This window comes from Lissotriton vulgaris, chromosome 1_1, assembly GCF_964263255.1.
Source record: "Lissotriton vulgaris chromosome 1_1, aLisVul1.2, whole genome shotgun sequence".
Taxonomy (NCBI): domain Eukaryota; kingdom Metazoa; phylum Chordata; class Amphibia; order Caudata; family Salamandridae; genus Lissotriton; species Lissotriton vulgaris.
Window position 1 is genome coordinate 1,669,428,950 of NC_141685.1, and position 23,649 is coordinate 1,669,452,598.

The following is a 23,649-nucleotide window of genomic DNA, read 5'->3' on the forward strand; positions in this document are numbered from 1 at the left end:
TACAGCTCGAACTGCTGAACGGAATTACACCAAATTTGGCAAAAGGGTAGTGCTTGGTTCAGAAAGCTCCCTTTTTTTAAATGGTGTACATCCGTTCAGTAGTTGTGGAGAAAAAAAAAAAAAGTTTCGATATTTAGAGGCGCAGTGGATGTGACGACCCTCCCAACCACGAGCTTTATACTAATTGGCTGTCAACACTCCAAACAAGAACTGTTGGCAGCCTTCTTGTGACTCAGTAGAACTGAGTCACAAGAAGAGAGAAAAAAAAATGCGAAAAACAAGAAGGGGGCAGGGTAGAAACACCCTGACCCCCTAGGCCTGCTCTGGGGGTCCCACAAGTACCCCCAGGGCCTAAAAAAGCATAAAAAAATATCTGCTGAATTTGCGCTGGGCGTGCAAATCCGAATGAGAAAAAAAGCATGTGATTCGTTGTATTGTAGCCCCCGGGTAGGCCAGGTCCTAGGGGCACTGGAAAAAATGTGTGGGGGGCCCAATCCCCGGGGGACCGCCACCCCCCGGGGCTAATTTTTTTTATGTGTGGGGGGCCTCCAAGGCCCCCCCCCCCCCAAGCCCCACCCCGGGGCTTTTATTAATTATTTTGCAGTGGCACACGGCCCCCTCACTGCCCCGGGGACCGACAACTCCAGGCTTTTTCTAAAAACAAAAATACACCTATGTGGTGGGGGGCTAGAGCCCCCCAAACGCCCCCCAGACACCCACTCCCCCCCCCTCCTCGGGGCTTTGCATTATGTGGGATGGGGGCCGCGCGGCCCCCCTCCTTCACCCCTGTATGGCCCTGGGGACCCCCACCTACCAGGGTCGGCTCCTGCAGTGTCCCGGGTGCCCTCCCGAGACACTGCTGTTTGCTATGGCAGGGTGGGAGCAGTGCGGCTCCCGCCCTGCCATAGCAAACTGTGTTTTGGGTTTTGAAAGTGAGAGCTCTTGCTTTCAAAAATCAAACCACACTGCTTTTCCACACGGGGAGCTGCATGTCAGCAGCTCCCCATGTGGAAAAGCAATGCCGGCTCCCGCAGGAGGCGGGGAGCCGGCGGGACAGTGGGGAAATATGGGGACCCCCCACAGTCCCCAACGAAGTGGCCAGGCCCCAGGGGATGGGGTCCCCAGGGCCATGAGTGGCCTAGGAAGGGGTCCATCAAATAAAAAAAAAAAAAAAAGAAGAGGCTCAGTCTCAGGGGATCGGGTCACCGGGGCTAATAGAGGCTTCAGGAGGGGGGCCACACAGCCCCCCTCCTACATTTAACACCTTGGCTGCTAGGGGGTTTTCCCCTCCTGTGCTGATGATTTATGAATACTATAGTTTCATGACAAGGTCAACTCGTCATAAGCACAGCGCAGGTAACACCCATGATGAGTTGACCTTGTCATGAGCATGGAAGGGGTTAAATAACAAATATTAAAAAAATTATGGCCATGCCCCGGGGACAGGCTCCCCGGGGCCGAAATTAGCCTCGGGAGGGGGGTCACACTGCTTCTTCCCAGTTAATTTTTTTTTTTTTTTAAAGGGGTAAGGTCCTGGGGATGAGGTGCCCAGGGACCAAAAAAAGGAAAAAGGAGGGAGGCCACACAGCCCCACTTCTTAATTTTTTATTTATTTATTTAAATGCAGCATCTCTCCTTGCAGCACTCAGCAAACGCGCCCCCTGGCGAGTTGTAAGTTGGGGAATTAATTCCCCTTGAATACTGAGGGTCCCTGGGGTCCAACTAGCTCACCAGGTACCTTCAGTATGCACCAGGGATCTGCGTTGCAGAGAACTGTTCAGAGGCCACGCCCCTTTTTACACACTTCTGCAACGCAGCTCTGTGGCGCTTACTGGAGGTAGCTGGTGGGCTAGTTGGCCCTCAGGGATCCCGGGGAATAAATAGGAATTAATCCCCCAATTTAAAATGCGCCAGGGGGCCCGTTTGCACAGTAGTGCAGGGAGGGAGCGTGCCTGACATAGCACCTGTGCAAAGGCACCCCCTGGCACATTGTAAATTGGGGGGATTAAGTGCCTTCAATCCTGAGGGTCCCTGGGGGCCAACTACCAATCCAGGTACCTCCAAGTATGCGCCAGGGAGCTGCGTTGCAGAGAGGTGTTCAGAGTCCAAGCCCCTTTTTACACTTCTCTGCAACGCAGCTCTGTGGCGATAGCTGGTGGGCTAGTTGGCCCCCAGGGACCCTCAGGATTCAAGGGGACTTAATCTCCCAACTTAAAACGGGCCACGTGGGGCGTTTGCACAGTGTTGCAAGTATCCACTCTTATTAATAGCAGCTTTCAGGGAGGGTATAGTTAGAAATTAGCATTTAAAAAACCTTTGAAATTCACCGAAAAACCCATAGGTTTCAGGGACGTTATAGTTAGTTGGACATTTCACTCGTAAAAACCATAGAAATTCCCCCATTATATTTAATTCAGCTAACTATAACTTGAGTCCCGCAATGCACTGCTGATGACATCACATATTACATCATTCTTGACATGGTCAGTGACATCACTGATGACATCATCCACGTGAAAATATGATGCACCTCTTCACAGTCTAATGCAACCTTTGATACAACCACTGTAAAATATAGACTACCATTTCCGAAACCATCGACATACCAATAGCAGTTACTACATACGCACTCACTGATTCCTAGGTCTACACAAACATCCACTCACCCATACAATCACTCATACATACAGTCACTCATCAATACAACACTATCATATGCACTCATACACCTATACATACACTCACACACCGCCACTCATCCATGGAGTTACTCACACACCTAGTCAGTCATATAAAGAATCAATCACACTTCCATTTCCTCACCTATACAGTTATACACACACCACCTCACTTATTCAAACATATACTAACACATACTTACTCTCTTATACAATCACTGATGCAAGTACACACTCATCCATACAGCCACTCACAATCACGGGCTCTCATGTAAAGTCATATATATATATATATATACTCCAACTCTCACATACACTGCCTTTTACATATGTAGTTACCCGAATATGTAGCACTGAGATAGCCATTGTGAGAAAGCCAGTGTGAGAAAGTGCCATCTTTCTTGCATGGTATGCCCCCACTTTTTGCTGAATTGCTGATGTACTTTGACTGAGTGTGCCCTGGACTCCTACCAACCAGGTGCCCAGGGCCTGTGTCCCTTCCCTAAAACCTAAGGGCTGCAGCACTTATTGTGCCCCCCCCCCTGCACCCTGACACCCACACACTACCTTTGCAGGCTGAGTGCCTTGGTGCAGAACTAAACCAACAGTCGAGATGGCACACATCCCTGTGCGCCATGCCCACAAGCCCACTGCCCTGGCATACATCAGTCACCACTCTAGCTGGGTGCACTATGCCAGTGGTGTGGGCACAGGTAAATGAGCCCTGTGCCCCGACTGTACCCAGGGCCATTCCTGGGCACAGTAAGTGTAGTGATGCCATTAAGAGTATATGGTGCTGGGAGGCTGTCATTACGAACTCCACAGCACCATAATGGCTATACTGAAGACCGACAAGTTTGATATTAAACCTCTCTGCACATTAAACCCACACTGATGCCAGTGTGGGATTTATTGTAAAATGCACTACAGAGGGCATCTTAGAGATGCCCCCTGAAACCTAACCTACAATCCACGTCTTGTCTGAGAGGCTGCCTAGGCAGACATGTTGCTGGACCCCTGGGTGGAAAGCCCCCGTTCCCCAGGGCCTGCGTCAATGCACATCCTGGGCGAGGTGCTAGGTCTCCGCCCCCAGGATGGGCAGGGGGAAGCTTCAAAGGCTAGACGCCTTTGTGAGCTTCTCCAGGCCACTTGCTGTACTCAGCAACTGGCCCCCACCAGTTATGACCCCCCCCCCCCCCCCCCTCCGGCAGGAAGGCTGGCGGGAAACCCTACGTCAGGAAGGGGGATGTGCCAGCCTGTGCCAACTCCACTCCTCAGGTGGGAGAGGCGAGGTGAAGCACAACTCTGGTCCCCACCCATCTTGAAGATGGGGAGCCCTGCTCAATCAGAGATAAGCTCCTGACCCCCTCCCACAGGAAAGGAGCAGGATAGAGGGGTGTACTAACCCCAGGACAGGGACCTATTGATCCCTGCCCTTCCCCTACCTGTAACAACCCTAAAGTTAGTATTTAGGGGCACCCTGAACCTTCCTTCCTCAGATGCCGATTTCGAAACAAGAAAGAAGACCAAGAAGAAGAAGACCTGCTGTGCAGCTGCTAACAAGAGGACAACACCAGTTGACTTGGCCCCAGCCCTACAGGCCTGTTGATCCTTGAACCTGCTCCTGCTAAATCCCGGCGTCTTCTGCGGACAGCAACCTCGAGAACCCTGGAGGACCTGCCTGCCTTGACCCTCTTAGAGACAGGGACTCCCACGAGCAGTGTTTCTGCTCCAACAGAAATACCCCTAGTGCCGGCCAGGAACTGGGAATCCATCCCAGTCTGCACCCGCCAAGCCCAGCCTGTGCCCAAGTGGACAAAGACCCTGAGACGTCCCCCCCCCAGCGATTCTGACCTGGAATCCAGTGCCCAAGGTTCTTCTTCGACGACCCAGACGACGCTTGCAGACTCAGAACCAGGGACCCCTCCAACCGCGACCAGCAGAGGGTAAGATTTTCTGACGCCAAAAGACACTACTGCACCCGGCACCCCCCGGCCCCTTGCTTCCAACTCCGGTTTGCCCACCTATCCTACAGTATCCCAACTTAACCCTCGAAGTGTTGGTCGCTCCCAAAGATTCTCTGTCCCCGAGCCAGCAGCCTTTGTTCACCTTTCACGATTCCCGTTGAATAACATTGAACGCCCAACGGCTCAAAAGCACCCTGCACCCAGCCGCCTGATTGCCCTGGTGTTAAACCCGGCCTCGTGGCGTGGTCCTTCCGGACCCGTAGCAACACCCTTCCGAGCTTGCACCACAACAGAACCCAGAGTCCCCCGTCCAAGCCAACCCTTCCCTCCATGTTAGTCCTGACCCTTCCCGGACTTCCCAGCCCGTGCCTCCATCTTCCCGGACCGTAGGCCCCGTGTTCCCACTTTTCGGCACCTAAGATGGCCGCCCGAGCCAGCGCGGCCTAGACCGAGAGGCGCCACCCTGGCGGGAGGACAGAGCGCTCCCCGCGAGTGAGAAAGGGAGGAGCAGTATCCTTCACACCTCCGACCTCTCCTCGAGAAGTGGGTTTCGATCGCCCCTCCAGCCGCCCGGAGGGCTGGCTCCACGCCTGCTGTGTGTCTGGAACTCCTCCCAAACCTGACCTGAATGGATCAAAGGGCCGCGTGGCAGGAAACCTCAACAAGCGGCCCCCAGGTGCCAAGTCCCCTGACGACCAGACTCCGGAGATCAAAGAGGAGCAGTCGTATAACTGGGGTTGCTCCGGGACTATCGAAAGATTTGATCATGGAACTACAAGAGCCCTGCTGACGTGGTCGCGGCTCGTTTGGCAGAGAAGGACTTCTGCTGGAACCACCTGAGCCCTGCTGAGTGACTCGCGGCTCCCCTGCAACTTTGAAACACCGAGCCCTGCTGAGTGACTCGCGGCTCCCCTGCAACTTTGAAACACCGAGCCCTGCTGAGTGACTCGCGGCTTCCCTGCAACTTTGAACCACCGAGCCCTGCTGAGTGACTCGCGACTCCCCTTGCAACTCTGAAACACCTGAGCCCTGCTGAGTGACTCGCAGCTCCCCTGAAGAACGGAAGACCCCCAACATCTTGCTTGAGCCCTGCTGAGTGACTCGCGGCTCCTTGACTCTCCTGGTCTGGCCGGACCCTGAAAGATCGCCCCGTCCCCCGGCTCGAGGATTGAGAGCTGTGCGTTGGGTATGCAACGATATTGACACTAATCCCATAAGACTGTCCCACTACCCCGACCTTGACCAAGACTCTTTGAGCGCTTGCTCTACTTGTACTACCGGCTTTCTCTGATCATAAAGATCCCTTGAATCACGAGATAAAGAAACGTTCTTAAGAAGCTTCGTTGTGGTGTCTCTTTGTCGTGTGGTGCTTGTGTGGTGTGTACGATCCTAGATTCGAGGCTCTCCCCCCCTGAGGAGTCTCCCTCCAGTGCTCGTCCTCGTACCTAGGGAGGTGGGTCCCCGGGTGGTCAGGTACACTTCCTGCCCTCCCCTGAGGTCGCCTTCTAACATTGGTGGCAAGCGACGGGATACGAGCCGCAATCTAGAGATCGTACAGTACACGACTAACGCACTACCAAGCAAAGACAACAGGAGAAACCACCATGAGTCTCATTGAAGCTGACGCAAGTACGGCATTCCGTGTAGAACAACTGGAGGACTACACATACAAAGAACTAAAGGAATTCTGAAAAGAACTAGGAATCGCTACCACTGGCCTCAACACAAAAGAAGACATGCAGAAAGCATTAAAAACTTGGGTGGAGTCCGGAACCCCTTGCACAGAAGGAGCGGCGGCGCCGCCAGACCGACCGGGACTCCCCCAGACAGAAAACGGCAGCAGCCCGGTACGAAGCACTGTACCAGACGGGGGCCTATCCCTGGAAGCGCTTGCAGATCGAGAAAGAAGTCGCCACCATGAGCTTGAGATGGCGAAACTAAAGATCGAAGGCGAAATAAAATTAGCAGACAGAAACTAGCGGTCGAGCAAATGAAGGTACAAGGAGAACTAGAAGAGAAGAAACTCCAGCGGGAGCATGAAGGGAGGAGACTTCAGCTGGAACACGAGCGAAGCTTGAAGGAGCTCGAACTCAAGGCAAGGAGCGAAGAGAACCGGCCCCTGGGGAACCGAGAGACCGTCCCCCTGGCCGAGCCAAAGGTCCACATCCCCAAGGATGTGGTCAAAGAGTATTACAAAAATGACGACATCCAGCAATGGTTCAAGGCCTACGAAGTCGCCATGACCTCCCACCGAGTCCCACAGAAGGATTGGGGAGCCGGATTGTGGGGTCGATTCCTGAGCGAGGGGAGAGACACCCTGTTCGATCTACCATCCTCCGAGCAGACTTCCTACAGCCACATGAAGGAGGCCCTTCTGACGAGGTACGGCCTCACCCCCGAAATGTACCGCCAGCGGTTCCGGGACTGCAAGAAGATTCCTGGCACCACCTGGGTAGAGTACGTAAACTTTTTTAGCCGAGCATTCGACGGATGGGTCAAGGGCAGCAAAGTGACCACCATGAAAGAACTAACTGACCTCATGCTATGGGAACATTTGTCCACGAATTGTTTTGTAGAACTCCGCCAGCATCTGCTCGACAGCAAGCTCGCAGATCCGAGGAAGCTTGCCGTCGAGGCGGATCTCTGGGTGAACACCCGGGTCTCCAGGGGCCCCATAGGGGATTCTCCCCGCACCAATCAAGGACCACCCCGCCAGGGAGGAGGGGGAAACCAAGGAGGACCCAGGGACGCCCAGTCTGGTCCCCAGTGTAGCCCCCAGAGAAACACCCAACCGATTTTCCCCACACCTCGACCAGCCACGGCCGGTCCCCCGGGGAGGCCGCACAAGGTGACCACCACATGTTATAGATGTCAAAAGCCCGGGCACTACGCCAATGATCCCCTGTGTCCCACGGGCCCATGTATCCCTACCACCACTTCCCCAGCTAAGCAGATAGCGAATGTAGCTTTAGGGGAAGAGTTTGAGGACACCGAGGAATGGGAACCTGCTACCATGGCCCTAGTATCCCTGGGAGAAAGGGAGATGGCCCCCGGGAACATCCTGCCCCCCAACACCGAGAAGTACCGCCAGTCCGTCCTAGTGAATGGCCACCGTGTGGAGGCCCTTCGTGACACCGGCGCCAGCATCACAGATGTCCTTAGCCATTTAGTACGAGAAGACCAGATCCTCCCCAATCTCCTATGCCCTGTAATTTCAGCAGATAACACGGAGAGCTTGTGTAAGGTAGCCCTGATACCCTTTGAATGGGAAGGAGTAGCAGGAAAATTAAAAGTAGCAGTTCGGACCTCCCAGCCTGTTGACTGCCTCCTGGGGAACGACCTGGAAAGTACTCCATGGAAGCAGGTTGAGCGCCGCACCCACCTTGGGATGATGGGTCTTCCCGAGTGGGTGTGCACCACACCCGATCAATGGAAGCCCGACTGCCCCGACAGAGAAATCGAGGACGACCCGCCCAGCCTTCCCCCTGTGGATGGCGACCGGGCCGATCCAGCCGAGGCCTCCGACCTCGTCCCACGAGGAGAGGAGGACACTAACGACGAAGCCATACACCCAGACCCCGCACAGATCACCAAGCTGGGTGATCTGCCCGAATTGGCGCAGTGGCGCCACGAGGGGGGCCCCTCCCGAGAGGAGTTCTGCGGAGAACAAGCTACCTGGTCGGGCCTCGGCGACCAATCGGGTACGCACTGGCTGTACTGGGAGAATGACCTCCTTTACAGCGAGCAAAAGTCAGAGGAGCTAGGGTCAGCCCGGGTGCTGGTGGTACCCCTACGCTTCCGCAACTTCCTCCTGGGTTTGGCCCACGATGTACCCCTAGCAGGCCACTTGGGCCAAGACAAAACACATAGCCGCCTGGTTACGCACTTCTATTGGCCCAAGATGAAGACGGACGTAGAGGCCCACTGCAAGTCCTGTCCCACGTGCCAGGCTAGTGGAAAAAGCGGAGGAAAGCTCAAGGCTCCCCTCCAACCCTTCCCCGTCGTCAGTACTCCCTTTGAACGGGTTGGAATTGACATTGTGGGGCCCCTAGACCCCCAAACATCTCAAGGTCACCGATTCATCCTCGTCCTAGTGGATCATGCTACTCGATACCCGGAAGCCATACCCCTACGCACCGTCAAGGCCCCCGTGGTGGGCCGGGCGCTGATGGGAATCTTTTCCCGTGTAGGATTTCCCCGAGAGGTCGTGAGCGACCGCGGGACGAACTTTATCTCCCGGTACATGACATCCCTTTGGCAGCAATGTGGAGTGTCCTATCGTTTCACCACTCCGTACCACCCCCAAGGAAATGGCCTAGTAGAGCGGTTCAACCGGACCCTAAAGGGGATGATCATGGGCCTAGAGGAGCCCCTCCGGCGTAAGTGGGACGTCCTGCTCCCCTGCCTCTTGTTCGCCTACCGGGAAGTTCCCCAGAAATCCTTGGGGTTCAGCCCGTTCGAATTACTGTACGGACACCCTGTCCGGTGGCCCCTCAGCCTGGTCCGAGAGGGTTGGGAGACGGCCTCCCGCGACCCTCCTCAGGAGGTGTTCTGGTACATTCTGACCCTCCGAAATCAGACTAGGAAGTTCCGAGAACTGGCCGAAGCCAACCTGGAGGCGAGCCAGGAAGAAACGAAGTGCTGGTACGACCAGAATGCCACTCTGGTCGAGTTCCAGCCGGGTCAGCAGGTATGGGTCATGGCCCCAGTAAAACCGTGCGCCCTTCAAGATAAGTGGACAGGGCCCTTCAAGGTGATAGAGCGGAAAAGCCAAGTCACATACTTGGTGGACGTCCAGTCCCCCAGGAATCCCCTGCGGGTCCTGCACGTGAACCGCCTCAAGCCTCACTTCGTGCGGACGGAGTTGAGCCTGCTACTGGCCACAGATGACGGGGCAGAAGAGGAAACGGAGCCTCTCCCTGACCTCCTGTGCGCCAAAGAGAAAGATGGCTCTGTGGAAGGACCTAGGGAGGTGGATCCCTGGGTGGTCAGGTACACTTCCTGCCCTCCCCTGAGGTCGCCTTCTAACACCCGGGCAGTGCAACCTTTGTCCTATCCCACTTCCCCATTTGCCCTGAGCAAGTGACCAGGAGCCCAGCTCCCATAGCCGTGTGGCCTGCTAGCCAGCAGCCACCACCCGAAAGCTCCCTGCCTCTCATTGGATAACATTGGGCCTAACTACCTCTGCTCCCGGCTGCCCCTGTGCCGCTGAGGGTGTACCAACTGTACCTAACTGACCCTGGGAGACCCCTGAGTCTAAGCCCAGAACCTTAACTCTGCCAGTCGAGTACTTACCTAAAAGCAGATAACTCACTTTTCTTCCATAGGCTAACATTGACTGGTTTCACTTGGAAATTCTTCTAAGTGTGGAGTTTTGGAACTTTAAAATATTCACCTAAAATCAGCCGAACTATGAATTCCGATTTACTCACCTGTCATCAGGAGGGACCTCAGTGCTGCACCTTTTAGCCCAGCACAAACACTGAAAAGTAATTTTAACCGTACTTACCAGTAACCTGAATTTTCTTCCATAGCTAACTATTTTTCTGTGCAATCTCTTCTAAGTGTCGATTTTCGCAAGCTACAAATATTCTTTAAAAATTGTACCAACTACCAAAACGTAATTACCTGTTTTAGATAGAGATCCCAGGACTGAACCTAGGAGTGCAGTACTGGATTACAAAAGTAACGTTAACATTCTTTACCTGCTACTTGAATTTCCTTCCATAGGGTAACATTGGTAATTTCAAATGAAAAAGTTTCAAGTGTCAACTTTTAAAATACAATAATATTCCTTATAAATCAACACTGTAACCAAAACACTTTTGCTTAACTGTTTACGACTCATGTCCCAGGACTGAATCCAGGATCCAGTCCTGTGGTTAGAAAAGTAATCTACAAAGTAATTAATTGCATTTAACTGAAAATTCCCATTGAGCTCAATGTTGCATTGTGTTTGAAATTGTGTTGCCTATTGCAACAAACTTTAACTATTGTATTCAAAGAGACTTTTGCCTATTTGAAAAGTATTTAACTGAAGTAATCTATTCGGAGAAAGTATATTTCGATACCTTTTTGGTTCTAAAGCACAAGTTACTTACCTTGGGTAACAATGTATCTGTAGGAAACAGTAGTTAGTGTTAGATTCCTTAACCCCTTCGATGCTCATGACGAGCTCAGCTCGTCATGAGGCACAGTTGAGCTGTGCTGATGACGAGCTGAGCTCGTCATGAAACTATAGTATTCAAGCAGGTTCAGCACAGGAGGGGAAAAGCCATAGCAGCCAAGGTGTTAACTTAGAATATCCCCAGGCGTCAGACTGGATCCGGAAACTTTTGTGTAGCAGTACCCCTGCTCATCGGTAGGCGTCGTCAGCGGCTCTCGGTCTGTCGTCGGCGTCGTGGTCACTGGGATGACGTCGGAGTACTAAGACACCGCCCTCGCGCGCTGACATCAGTTCTTGTACATAGCTTTCCGCGCCAGGAACGCAGAGTCGTGCCAGAGACCGACACTGGTGCCATAAAACTAGGGCCCTCAAAGGGAAATACCTCAACACTAGGTATTGGTCCGCAGAACGGGGAGGATGGGTGGGGCGGTAAGGAATCTAACACTAACTACTGTTTCTTCCAGATATATTATTACCGAAGACAAGTAACTTGTGCATCTGAAAGAAACAGGGTAGAGTTAGATTCCTTAACTTAGAATAGATACCCCTGCAATACCAACCCCGGTGGTGGGTCTGCGGACCATGATCACACCAGAAAGTCCTGGTGAACGGAACTGCCGAAAAAGCCATCTCCCCGGACTTGGCTGTCCAGGCAGTAGTGTCTAGCAAACGTGTGCAGCGAGGACCACGTAGCTGCCTGACAGGTGTCCTGCAAGTGGACTCCCCGACCCAGGACAGTAGTAGCCGCCGTGGCCCGAGTGGAATAGGCCCTCAGCCCAACAGGGGGCTCCTTTTTAGCCAAGGAGTAACAGACCTTAATGCACAACACAACCCACCAAGAGATGGTCCTTTTCTGCACCGCCCGTCCCTTTTTCGTGCCCACATAATCAACAAAGAGCTGGTCATCCACCCGGAACTGGCGTGTGCGATCAAGGTAGAAGGTGAGCGCAAGTTTTGGGTCCAGACGGTGTAGCCTCTCTTCCTCTTTCGAGGGATGCGGAGGCGGAAAGTAGGTGGGCAAGGTGATGGACTGCATGATGTGAAAGGCCGTAACCACCTTGGGCAGGAAAGAAGGACACGTTCTTAATAACAACCTTGTCCGGATGGACAGAAAGGAAAAGAGGCTTAGAAGATAGAGCCTGGTGCTCACTCACTCACTCTCCTGGCAGAGGTCATGGAAACCAGGAATGCAGTCTTGAGAGTCAGAAGACGAAGAGGGCAATTGTGAAGTGGCTCGAAAGGAGCGCACATCAGATAGGTTAGAACAACGTTCAAGTCCTACTGAGGCATCACGAAAGGAACAGGAGGAAACCTGTGCATGATGCCCTTCAAGAATTTATATACAATAGGGGACTTGAAAAGAGGGCTGATCAGGAAGCCTCAAGAAGGCAGAAATGGCAGAGAGGTAGCCCTTAAGAGTGTCAAGAGCAGAGCCCTGCTGGTCAAGTTAAAGAAGGAAGAGGTGAACCTCTGAAAGGGGGGCAGAGAGAGGATCCACAGCCTTTGCTGTGCACAATGCCACAAATCTGTTCCACCTGCAGGCGTATACCGATTTTGTGGAGGGACGCCTGGCTACCAGAATGACATCACAGACTTCAGGAGGCAAGTCAAATAGTCTCAACTGCCGCCGCTCAATCTCCACGCATGGAGGTGGAGGCTGGACAAGTTTGGGTGGAGGACCGTCCCCTGCTGCTGCGACAGAAGGTCCTCCTGAAGAGGCAGACGAATCGGAGGATCGACTGACATGCTTAGTAGCTCGGGATACCAGTAGCTTCGTGCCCAGTCCGGAGCCACAAGGATGACTTGGGCCCGGTCTCGCCTGATCTTTTTCAGCACTCTGGGCAGAAGTGGTATAGGCGGAAAGGAGTACAACAGACCGCAGCTCCACTAGTGACGAAAAGCGTCGCCGAGCGAGTGCCGCCTTGGAAATTCCAACGTGCAGAACTGATGACATTGCGCGTTCTCTTCGGTGGGGAATATATCTAACCAAGGCTCTCCTCACTGCTGAAAGAGACATTGCGCCATGTCCGAGTTCAGACGCCATTCGTGATCCATCATGCACCGGCGGCAGAGTTTGTCCACCCTGGCATGTAGAAAAATAGACATATTGATGTACATAAGCAACGTTCATTTCCCTTTTCCCACTCATCTTCATGCGCATATCCTAAATACCGTAAAGCATTTAACTACATCCTACTGCAGGCAAGGGCCTGTACCCGTGTATACATGACAGCCATTTTAGGCACCCTGGCCCTTTTTGCCCGCCTAAGATTAGAATCACTGGCTCCCCTTCCGCGTGTATTCAAAATCTCTCTCTCCCTCACATGCATAAACCATGAAGCCCTCTCCCTCTGCACGACCCCGCTGTGAAAGGCGACTCTCCCCCTTGACTCGCACAAAACCCCCTGTTCCATCTTGGAGAGGCATCCTTTGCCTTAGCAGACATAGCCCTCCCCCAGCTGCACCTGACTGCCCCCGCTCTCATGTACGGGTCATAAGATCTCTCTCGCTCTCTGTGTGACTCTGTCCTTGTGTCCACCCTGGCTACCCCTCCCTTCTCCTCACGTAAACAAGTCATAAACTCTCTTCTTACGCAGAGCCCTGTCCTTGAGGGTCACGGCCGCGCCTGACCAGCACCTCCTTCCCTTCCATGAATGCCCCTCTGTTGACAAGCCTTCCCTCCGCACTCAATTGTCCACGCGGCATTAATACCACTCCTTTGATGACCCTCTTCCCCCGAGTCCGGCTGACCACATATGTCCGAGGCCATCGCCTGAGCCAGGAGATACCATTTACTGCCCTTATTGTATGAAGTCACTCCTCTTCAAAGGATCCTCTATTGGTCTTAGCCACCCCCACCCCTTGGGCTATGATCAGGCGTACACATCCTGCAAAACACTCAGTTGCGTGATTGACCTCCCCTCTTATCAGCAGGTCAAGGGCCCCCATTGTGAATGTATATGGGTAGGATCACCACGAGGATTATGGGGATGTCTTTCCTTTTGCGTCACACCGTCCTAATTGTGTTATCATGTGTTCTGTAGAGTATAAAAAGCCAGAGTCTCAGCTCACTTGTTAGAGCACCTCCCGAAAGACACTGTGTTTCGTGTCCGAAATGACTGGCTCTCCTCATGAGTAATAAACTCTGTTCTTGATTCCTGCTTCCAGCGCCCGTCTCTTTATTTTGGTAGTTACTCAACATGGGAACTAAGGCGGTTTGCGCCAGCAGCCTGGGCATCGATAGGAAGATGGGTTGCAAATTTTCAACAGGCATTCAAGGAATCTGCCAGGTGTGGAACCACCAGGGTGTCGCCCTGGTGTTCCAGCCATGTCCAGAGGCGCAGAGCATCTTGACAAAGGGTCCACGACCCCACCCCGCCCTGTTTGTTGCAGTACCACATGGTGGTGGTGTTGTCCGTGAACACCTGCACTACACTTCCCCGGACAGAGGGAAGGAATGCTTTCAGTGCAAGTCGGATCGATCGCAGCTCCAGAAGGTGGATGTGAAGCCGGGACTCCGCCGGAGACCAGAGGCCTCTGATCTCCCTCTCCCCTACGTGGCCTCCCCATCCCAGGAGGGACGCATCTGTCACTATTTCGTGCTCCGGTTGGGGGAAGGGAGAGAGATCTGCCGCTGACCCAATCGCAGTTCGTGAGCCACCACTGCAACTGCTTTCGCAGTGCCCTCCGAGATCCGGACGCAATCGGGCAGTTTGCCCTAAAGCTGTGGCCACTGAAACTTCAGGTCCCACTGCAGAGCCCGCATCCGCCATCGAGCGTGATGCACCAGAAGGATGCAGGAGGCCATCAGCCCCAGGAGCTGCAGCGTCAACCTGACCGAGATTCGGGATAAAGGCTGAAAGACCGGAATCCGAGCCTGAATATCCCGAACCCGCTGTGAGTCCAGAACCGCTCCGTTGAAATGGAGCTTCTGCAAGAAGCACAGGTGTGACTTTGGCACGTTGATGGAGAACCCCAGCGAGTGCAGGAGGTCAGCCGTAGTCTGGAGGTGGGAGAGGACTGCTTGGGGCAAGCCCGCCTTCAACAACCAGTCGTCGAGAAAGGGGAAGACTGAAACCCCTAACCTGCGAAGATGAGCTGCGACCACCGCCATCACTTTCGTGAACACCCGTGGGGCGCTGGTAAGGCCAAAGGGGAGCACAGTAAACTGAAAGGGCTTGTGGCTTACCGCGAACCGCAGGTAACGCCGGTGGGACTGCAGGAAATATGTGGAAATATGCGTCCTGCAAGTCGAACGCTACCATCCAGTCTTCTGGGTCCAGGGCAGCTAGGACCTGAACCAAAGTCAGCATCTTGAACTTCTCCTTCCGGAGGAAGCCGTTGACGCTCCTTAGATCCAAGATAGGGCGTAGGCCCCCTTTGCCCTTCTTGGGTACCAGAAAGTAGTGGGAATAGCAACCATGTCCTACTTCTGGCCCAGGAACGCACTCGACTACCCCCTTGGCCAAGAGGGCCGTAACTTCCTCCTGCAGAAGTTGCAAGTGATCCCACGACATGCAGTGGTACTGCAGTGTCATGGCTGGAGGGGTCGCCTCGAAGGGGAGGGAGTAGCCCCTTCGGACGATTTGCAGCACCCCCCTGTCCGATGTGATGGAGCGCCAGTGGAGGAGGTGATGGTGAACCCGGCCCCCCACTAGCGTCGAATGGGCCTGCAAATTCGGACTAGGAGGATTTTGAGGCAGATGCTGCGGGGGCGGGTGTGGACTGGCCTTGCCTGTCTCTCCCGGCACCGCCACAGCGGTTAACACATCCGCGACTGCGTTGAGGTGGGTTCTGCGGCCTGTGGTTAGCTAGACGTGAGGGTGCGCCCCTTCGTTGACCACGAAAGGGATGAAAGGCGGAAGTCTGCTGGCGTTGGCAGAGGCCCAAGGACTTGGCCGTAGCCCTGGAGTCCTTAAAACGTTCCAGCGCGCTGTCGCTAAAAAGGCAACGGCCATCAAAAGGCATGTCTATAAGGGATGCTTGTACATCGCCTGAAAAGTTAGCGGACCTCAATCGGGCGTGGCGGCGACCCGCCACCGTCATTGCAATCGCCCTGCCTAGCGAGTCCGTGGTATCCAGCCCACACCGAATGGAATATCGTGCTGCGTCCCTTCCCTCTGCGAGGGCCAAGGTCAGCTTTGCCTGGACCTCCACTGGGCACTGCGGCAGCACTTCCGCAACCGTATCCCAACAAGAGTGGGAGTAACGGCCCAAAAGGCAGGCAGTGTTGACAGACCGCAACCCCAAACTCAGTGAGGAGAACAGCTTCTTACCAAACTGGTCGTACCTGTTGGATTCCCGATCCGGAGGGGCGGTCGGGAATGCGGTCTGGGAAGTTGAGTCCTGGATCACCAGGCTCTCAGGGATGGGTGAACAGACAGGAAACTGGGGTCACCCGGAGCCGGGAGGTGGCATTGGGCCACGTTCCGATCCACAGAGTGGCCTGTGGAGGGCTTGGACCAGGTGCCCAACAGAACGTCAATGAGGGCCTTATTGAACGGCAGGAGAGGCTCCAAGGAACTTGCCTGCGGTTTGAGTACCTCAGTGAGGAGGTTAGTCCTCACGGCCGCGACTGGGTGCTCAAGAGCCAAGGCCTTGGCTGCCCGAGTCAACACCACACTGTATGCAGCACCCTCCTCCGTAGCCACGGAAGGAGGAAGACAAAACCAGTGTCTGGCGAGGTGTCCAGACCACTGGCCTCCACAAGTTTGTCCGTCCAGTCCTAACTCAACTGGCACTGCAGAGTCCTCAGACCCCCTCCCAATCCCCCTTGTCCTCCATCTCCTGAAAGTCAGGAAGAAATGATGGAGCAGGATCGTCGGTGAAGGGATCACCTATTGTCGAAGACGGCGCCGTTCCGACGCCGGATTCAGACCGGGGCGGGGATCGGGGACGACGACGCCAGAGAACGGGGCCGACACCCTTGGTGACGACGCCGGCGGGGGGAGGGGGTGGGGGGCGGGGGGCGGGAAGAGCAACCTCATGGCCATGAGGAAGGCGCTGATCTCCTCCGGCATCGAGTTCAGCCCAGGGGCTGGCATGTGTGGAGCTGGACGCGGCGCTTGCGGCTCCGGCGGAGCCGCGTGGGCGGTGTCGCCCGAACCCCCGGCCGCGTCGTGCAAGCGTCGGGGGAGTCAGAAGAGCGATGGCGCTTCTTCGACTTCTTGTGCCTCGACTTACCAGAGGACTTCGAACCAGTCGAGTGGTGTCGACTCGCCGAGCTATGATGACTGTGGCCCCGCGACCGGTCCCTCGACCTCCTCCTGGACCGGGACCTCGGGTGGCGCGGGCCGACTGCCAGATCTTGAGTCGCTTACGGAACCGGGCCGACGCCCAGATCTTGGGTCGCTTACGGAACCGCTCCCGCCTAGCTTTCGACGTCAAGGCCCGGCAGTCTGGGCACGACTTGTCCTTATGGTCGGCCCGAGGCAATAAAGGCACTGACGGTGGGTGTCGGTAACGGACATCAGTCGGTTACAGTCGTCACAGGGCTTGAACCCGGGCAACCCTACCGGCACCGGAGTCGATAACGACTCGAGAAGATCCAAAATAGAAGGAGTACTGCTCTTCCCGGATCTGCGCTTGCTGGTGCGGAAAAAAGAAGAGCTGACGTCAGCGCGCGAGGGCGGCGTCTAAGTACTCCGAAGACGTCATCCCGGCGCCCACGACGGACGCAGAGCCGCACGTAACGCCTACCGGCGCGCAGGGGTACTGCTACGCAAAACTTTCCGGACCCAGTCTGATGCCTGGGGATATTATAAGGTTAGGAATCTAACACTAACCTGTTTCTTTCAGATATAAAATGCCTATATATTTTGATACAAAATAATTGGCCTAGAGTTCAGTTCATGAGTGTGTGAAACCATTTGCTGACTGGGTGTGTACAACAAATGCTTTGCACTGTCCCCTGGTACTTCCTTACTGCTCAACCAAGCTACCACTGTGGAGAGTAAGGTTACATCTAACTTTATCCTCTGCCATACCTCTGGAGACTGTGGATTCTGTGCACACTGTACCTTACCAGTATACACAGAGCCACTTTCTTACAGCCATTTACTCATAAACACACCCATACACACACTTACCGGCCCATACAGCTGTTTCCACATGCACTCTTGAACCCATACACCCAATCAACCACTCACATCTATGCACAGACTCACACACCTCCCACCCACTCAGACACACACTCAGTCTCCCCTAAAAATACTCAGGCAACCAATCACTAACCCACATAGACACTCATGGACCTCCTGACCAACACATGCAGCAGCTTACACAACAACAGACATACTGATACATACATTCAGACAGTTTAGTCACTAACCCATGCATTCATTAAGACACATTTAATCACTCACTTATACAGTCAGTCACGCATCTACTAAATCCTTCATCCAGACACTTATACACCCCCTTATTCTTCAATACAACTTGGCATATATATAAAACATTTAAACTTTACAGTAACACACAGTCACTGGATGATGTCATCAGTGATGTCTTTTGAGAGGTCATCAGTGATGTCACTGACCATGTCATGCATGATGTAATATGTAATATGAGAAGTCATCAGCAGTGCATTGCGGGCGCGAGTTATAGTTAACTAACTAGAACGGGGAAATTTCTTTGGTTTTGTACGAGTGAAATGTCCAACTAACTAACTATAACGTCCCTGAAACCTATGTTTTTTTCGGTGAATAGATAGATAGATAGATAGATAGATAGATAGATAGATAGATATAGATATACACGCGCACACACACACTCACACATTTTAAAGAAAGTAAGATTTCTATTAGTTCAATGAAAAGTTTCCTAATTTGAAACACTCCTAATGCTATTTGTTTATGAATTGTTTTCATTCAGGCATTCGCAGAACCTCGCAGTTTATCTCTTGTCCTCACACTAGTCTCCTGTGCATTAGCGTTATGTTGGCATCACAGAAATTTTATGGAGAATTGTTTACTTACCAAGGACGACACCAAGGCTGAACTAGAAACGCTGGGCACCTTATCCACAATGGCTTGTTTCATGTATCGTTCAATGGCCTGCAACATTGTCCCCTGGCAAGAGAAGGTAAGTAAAGAACACAATTTAAACTCCTAACTACAGATTCTCAGTTATTTCCGATACAGCCCATGTATTCGCAGTCAATCAAGTGCAGATTTATGTATTTATTTGTACTAGTATGTTATGACTTATGCAGGCATAGCAGTTCTAAACTTTGTGCCACTGGAATTATGCGGTGGGGTGGGGCAAATTATGCAGCAAGAAAAGCAACTTATTCAACATTATGCAGCACATTTGGTGACTTTATACCTTCATTATTTTGCGATTTTCACATGTTCCCATTGTCTGGCAAAGGTTTATCCCAATTACTATCAGTCCAATACCTTCATACATGGTTTGGAAAGTGAGGCAAATCCACAATCATGCAGAAACACCCAAGCCTCAGAATGACAAAATTCCTGTGGTCTTGGCTAAGCCTGATGGAGATGGGCGCTTACAGCTTAACCCGCTAACTAGTATTGAGGCCCATCAGAGAACAGACTTGAGAATAAACCAACTTTAAGATCTACTACAAGATCTCTGGTCTGATTCAGGTCATTTGGACACAATACTTTGTGAGCTTCTTTTACAAAGGTTGCTTTACGTCGCCCTTACTAACATATAAATAGGAAAAGTTAGAAACTGCGGCGCCAATTTTTCTGTGAAAAATCCAGGAATATTTGTTGTATATATTTTGGACACTTTCTTCAGTTTTTGTATCTATGCTTCTCTTCCTAGGATGAAAGGGTGCGCACAGACTAACCTGCAAGGAGTGTCACTGACTACTTAAACACTGTTGTCTCCAGTGCGGTTTAAAGAAATGGTGGCTAAATTAAGTTACAAAATTAGCTTAAGAGCGGGACACTGCCTAATGAGCCTTTGGAGGGAATTTGCCCAGCCTGATTTACATCAGTCACCCAGTGGAGGCTCTCCTTTATCCCCTCGGACCGAACGTGTCAAGCATGTATGCACAAACACATGGGCACATACATACAAACGAAGACCAAGTAGGGGAGGGCAGAGAGAATCTTGCATCACGACAGAGGCAGAAGAAGCGTGTGGGGGGACCAGCTTTATGTATTTCAATTAAATAGCATTCAAAACAAACACAGCAACATCCATTTAATTATTTTTACCGTTAAATGGAGCCCCAACAATATATACTTTTATGGTAGTTTCTACAATGTCTGTGTTTTTTTTACCACAGATTCTACTGTCTGCCCGCTTCCACCCCACCGGAAACTTGGATATATTGTCACATACATTAACTAACTTTTCCTAATGTTGAAACTTTACAAGGAGCTCTACCAGTAGTCAATGAGCTTAGCACCATGAACTTTCCATGATCGAACACTATGTAAACACCTGAAAATAGGAATTCAAATCATGGGTCCTGGATGAAGAATGCCCTTTACCCTCAGGAGGACCAATTGCTTAAATACTTCACCATACACATGGCATAGCAGAAAGGTAAAAGCAGTGTGATAACATCTGAAATGTAATCACTATTGTCTAGGTGTACTCAGTTGACAGGGGAAAAACAGTCACATGGGACTAAGGGTTCAGTACATGCTTATGATAAAGCATAAGAAAGGGGCCCTCCCAGTCAGTTTGGAACAAGGAAGCATTAACCAGAGGCTCTTATGCTAGGTCAGCTCCAAAGAAAGTTCCACACCTAAAAGTTACCAAGCATTAGCAAAGCCAATATGTCTTGCCTATGTGAAATGTATTGGTTTTGTGGACTGGAGTAGCATTATGTAGCATTACATTGTTTGGCATGTAGTGGCATTGTGTAGAGTAGCACTGTGAGGCTACAAGTGACATCATATGGTATGTGGAGTAGCACTTGAGAGGAGTGGCACTAAGTGGAGTGGAATTCAGTAGAGTGGAGTGGCATCCTGTGGTGCTAAGTGGAGTGTCATTGAGTGGAGTGGAGTGGCATGTCTCAAAGCACTTTAACATCTCATCAGGGGTGGTAAGTGGAGTGGTATTGTGTGGTGTTGAGTGGCATTGAGTGGCACTGAGTGGAGTGAAATGGCATTGAGTGAAATGGCATTGATTGGAATGGCATTGTGTGGTGTGGGAATATGAGGTGAGGAGTAGAAACCTAGGTAGTTAAATGAGGAGTGGCACTGAGTGGAGTGAAATGGCGTGGAGTGAAATGGCATGGATTGGAATGGCATTGTGTGGCGTGGGAATATGAGGTGAGGAGTAGAAACCTACGTAGTTAGATGATGAGACTATTAACTGGTCAACTGACCGGTGGCTGACCCAAGAATTAAGCAAACACAAGGAGATGATGGACGGAGCGCTGAAACTTTTCAGACACTCGCCCCCAGTCACTATTAGATCTGGGTTGAATCCATCATCATTCTTTTGCTCACTCCGCCGCCCTAGTTCAGACTCAGCCATATGCAAATCAGTCTTGACCCTGTTCCTCATGGGAACAGACCAGCCCTAAATTGAAGTCCTGCGAGGGGTTTGTGAGTATTCAGAATTGAGATGGCGCACAACAGGTAGTGGTTGGGTCAAAAGAAATGTTTGATTGTGGTTGGTGCAGCTGGATCAGAGAAAACCCTAAACTCTGAAAACAAAGGTGGCAGTATTCCTCCCTTGTGGTCACTATAAGCAAAGTCCGATGCACACAACAGAGTATGAGTGATATGATTGATCGCAAAACGTAAGGATGAAGTCGTACAAATGTGTTCTTTTGTGTCGTTTTATTGGGAATCAATAGTTAGAACATGAGACCAGCTGCATGCGCCACGGCCCCGTTTGATGAGGGTGTGGACTTATTCTGGGGGGGTCTGTGACGGAGGTTCACGTGGCCGATGGTTGCTCTGTATGCTGTGCACTTCGAGTGTTGTCCCTGATTTCTTCGCGCCAGCTGCAGAGGAGCGACGTGCTCCACTTTTCATGTTTTGGCTGCCTTGCATTTTGGTGAGGGGCGACGCCCCTGCCCAGACATTCGACCTGGTACCAGCCGCGCTGCCCACGGGTCTTCCTGGCTAGGGCACAGTGTGGATTATTGCGCAGCTGAAGTTGTCTGGGGGACAGCGCTCGACCCCCTCACTGGTCTATTTGCCCTGTCCATCACCAATGTTGGAGTCTAACTTTGGGATCCCAGTTGGGCCGACGTGATCTGATAGAGTTGAATAGCGACATTGACCGATGGGGACATTTCTATACCACGTCCCTCATGGGAGTCAAAATGGCGTGGAATCCATGATCTTTACTTCCTGACCCCTTAAGATGGACACTTAGCCAACAACAACAAACGTCCTGACCGCTTATCTTTTTCCTCCTGAACCATAATGACCCTATACAGACCTATTTAGACCTGCTAGCCTTAAGCGCCACCTAGTGGTCCTATCCGGAACTTCGCCCCTCAATGCTTATTTTATACGACCAGCTATAGTCTTATTCCTTTCAGACCTACTTGCCTCGAGCGCCACCTAGTGGTCCTATCCTGAACTTCGCCCCTCAATGCTTATTTTATACGACTAGCTATAGTCCTATTCCTTCCAGACCTGCTAGCCTTGAGCGCCACTTAGTGGTCCTATCCTGAACTTCGCCCCTCAATGCTCATTGTATACGACTAGCTATAGTCTTATTCCTTTCAGACCTGCTAGCCTTGAGCGCCACCTAGTGGCCTTATCCTGAATATCGCTCCTCAATTTGTTTATTTATATGACCGGCTTTGTTATTTCCTTGACATGACCCCGCTAGGCCTTTATCACCCGATGTCCTCTTACATGCACCTATGTTCATAATCTACCACTATCCCCTACTATGCCTCCTCTTCAGCTATCCCAACATGGCCCGAACTCCTGGTCCATTCTCTACCCCCACAATCTCTCGAAATACGCAAGAAAAAAATTCAAACACCACATTCTCGTCCTTAACCCTGAAACTCTCATCGTGGACAACTATTACAGCCTGACCGCCCCTATTATTACCAACTACATTTTCTATTCCAAACGCCCTTCTAATTGGAAAAGCACTTTCCTACAATCTCTCCCAGTCACGAAGTCCCTCAAAATCCCGCATGGCCATAAACTATCCACTTCTCCCTCTTCTACCTTTCCTGGGGAAATCAATATCTCCATTTTTAAAACCGGTAACATCCTCATCCAAGCGGCCGTTCCCCACCTTAACTCCTTTGAATTACACTTCAGATCACTGCCCATCCAACTTCAAAACTCCGCTAATAACCATCCCCCCTCTCATCCTTTGCCCTCCCCCTTAACCCCTCTCCCTCATCTTATACTCCCCTCCGCAGATGCGCCCATGTACAGCAATACCTTACAATAGCCGTCCATCCAGCTTCACAATTCCGCTAATAACCTTCACCCTCACATCCTTTGCCCTCCTCTTTTACCCCTTTCCCTCATCCTATACTCCCCTCTGCTGACGTGCCCACAGTCAACAATGCCTTACAATTGCTGACCATCCAACTTCATAATTCCCCCAACAACATTCCCCCCTCTCTCCCCTTGCCCTCCAGCTTAACCCCTCTCCCTTATCCTTTACTCCCCTCCGCAGATATGTCCACAAGCAACAATGCACTACAACAGCGGGCCATGCACACGTCCAACAATGCCTCACAATTGCTGATTCCCGTGCCGCTCCCTCCCCCTTCTCCAATATCCCACCTTAGTCTTATATTTGGAATTTGGAATTTGGATGGGTATTTATAGAGCGCGGACGTTCGCTCCGGAGGGAGCATCTTGGCGCTGTAAAACCTGGGACCAGAACACTGGGAGGGAGGTGGAGGATTAAA

The 23,649-nt window shown here is 52.0% G+C and overlaps 1 protein-coding gene across 2 annotated transcripts in view; it reads right to left on the bottom strand.

Moving 5' to 3' along the window:
- COPG2 (coat protein complex I subunit gamma 2) overlaps nucleotides 1-23,649 on the bottom strand; it is a 384,275-nt gene that overhangs the window by 253,657 nt on the left and 106,969 nt on the right. For both annotated transcript variants that reach the window (XM_086918917.1, XM_086918916.1), the window contains exon 7: nucleotides 18,788-18,880. In XM_086918917.1, coding sequence (XP_086775043.1) covers nucleotides 18,788-18,880 — 93 coding nt within the window. The remainder of the gene's footprint in view (nucleotides 1-18,787; nucleotides 18,881-23,649) is intronic.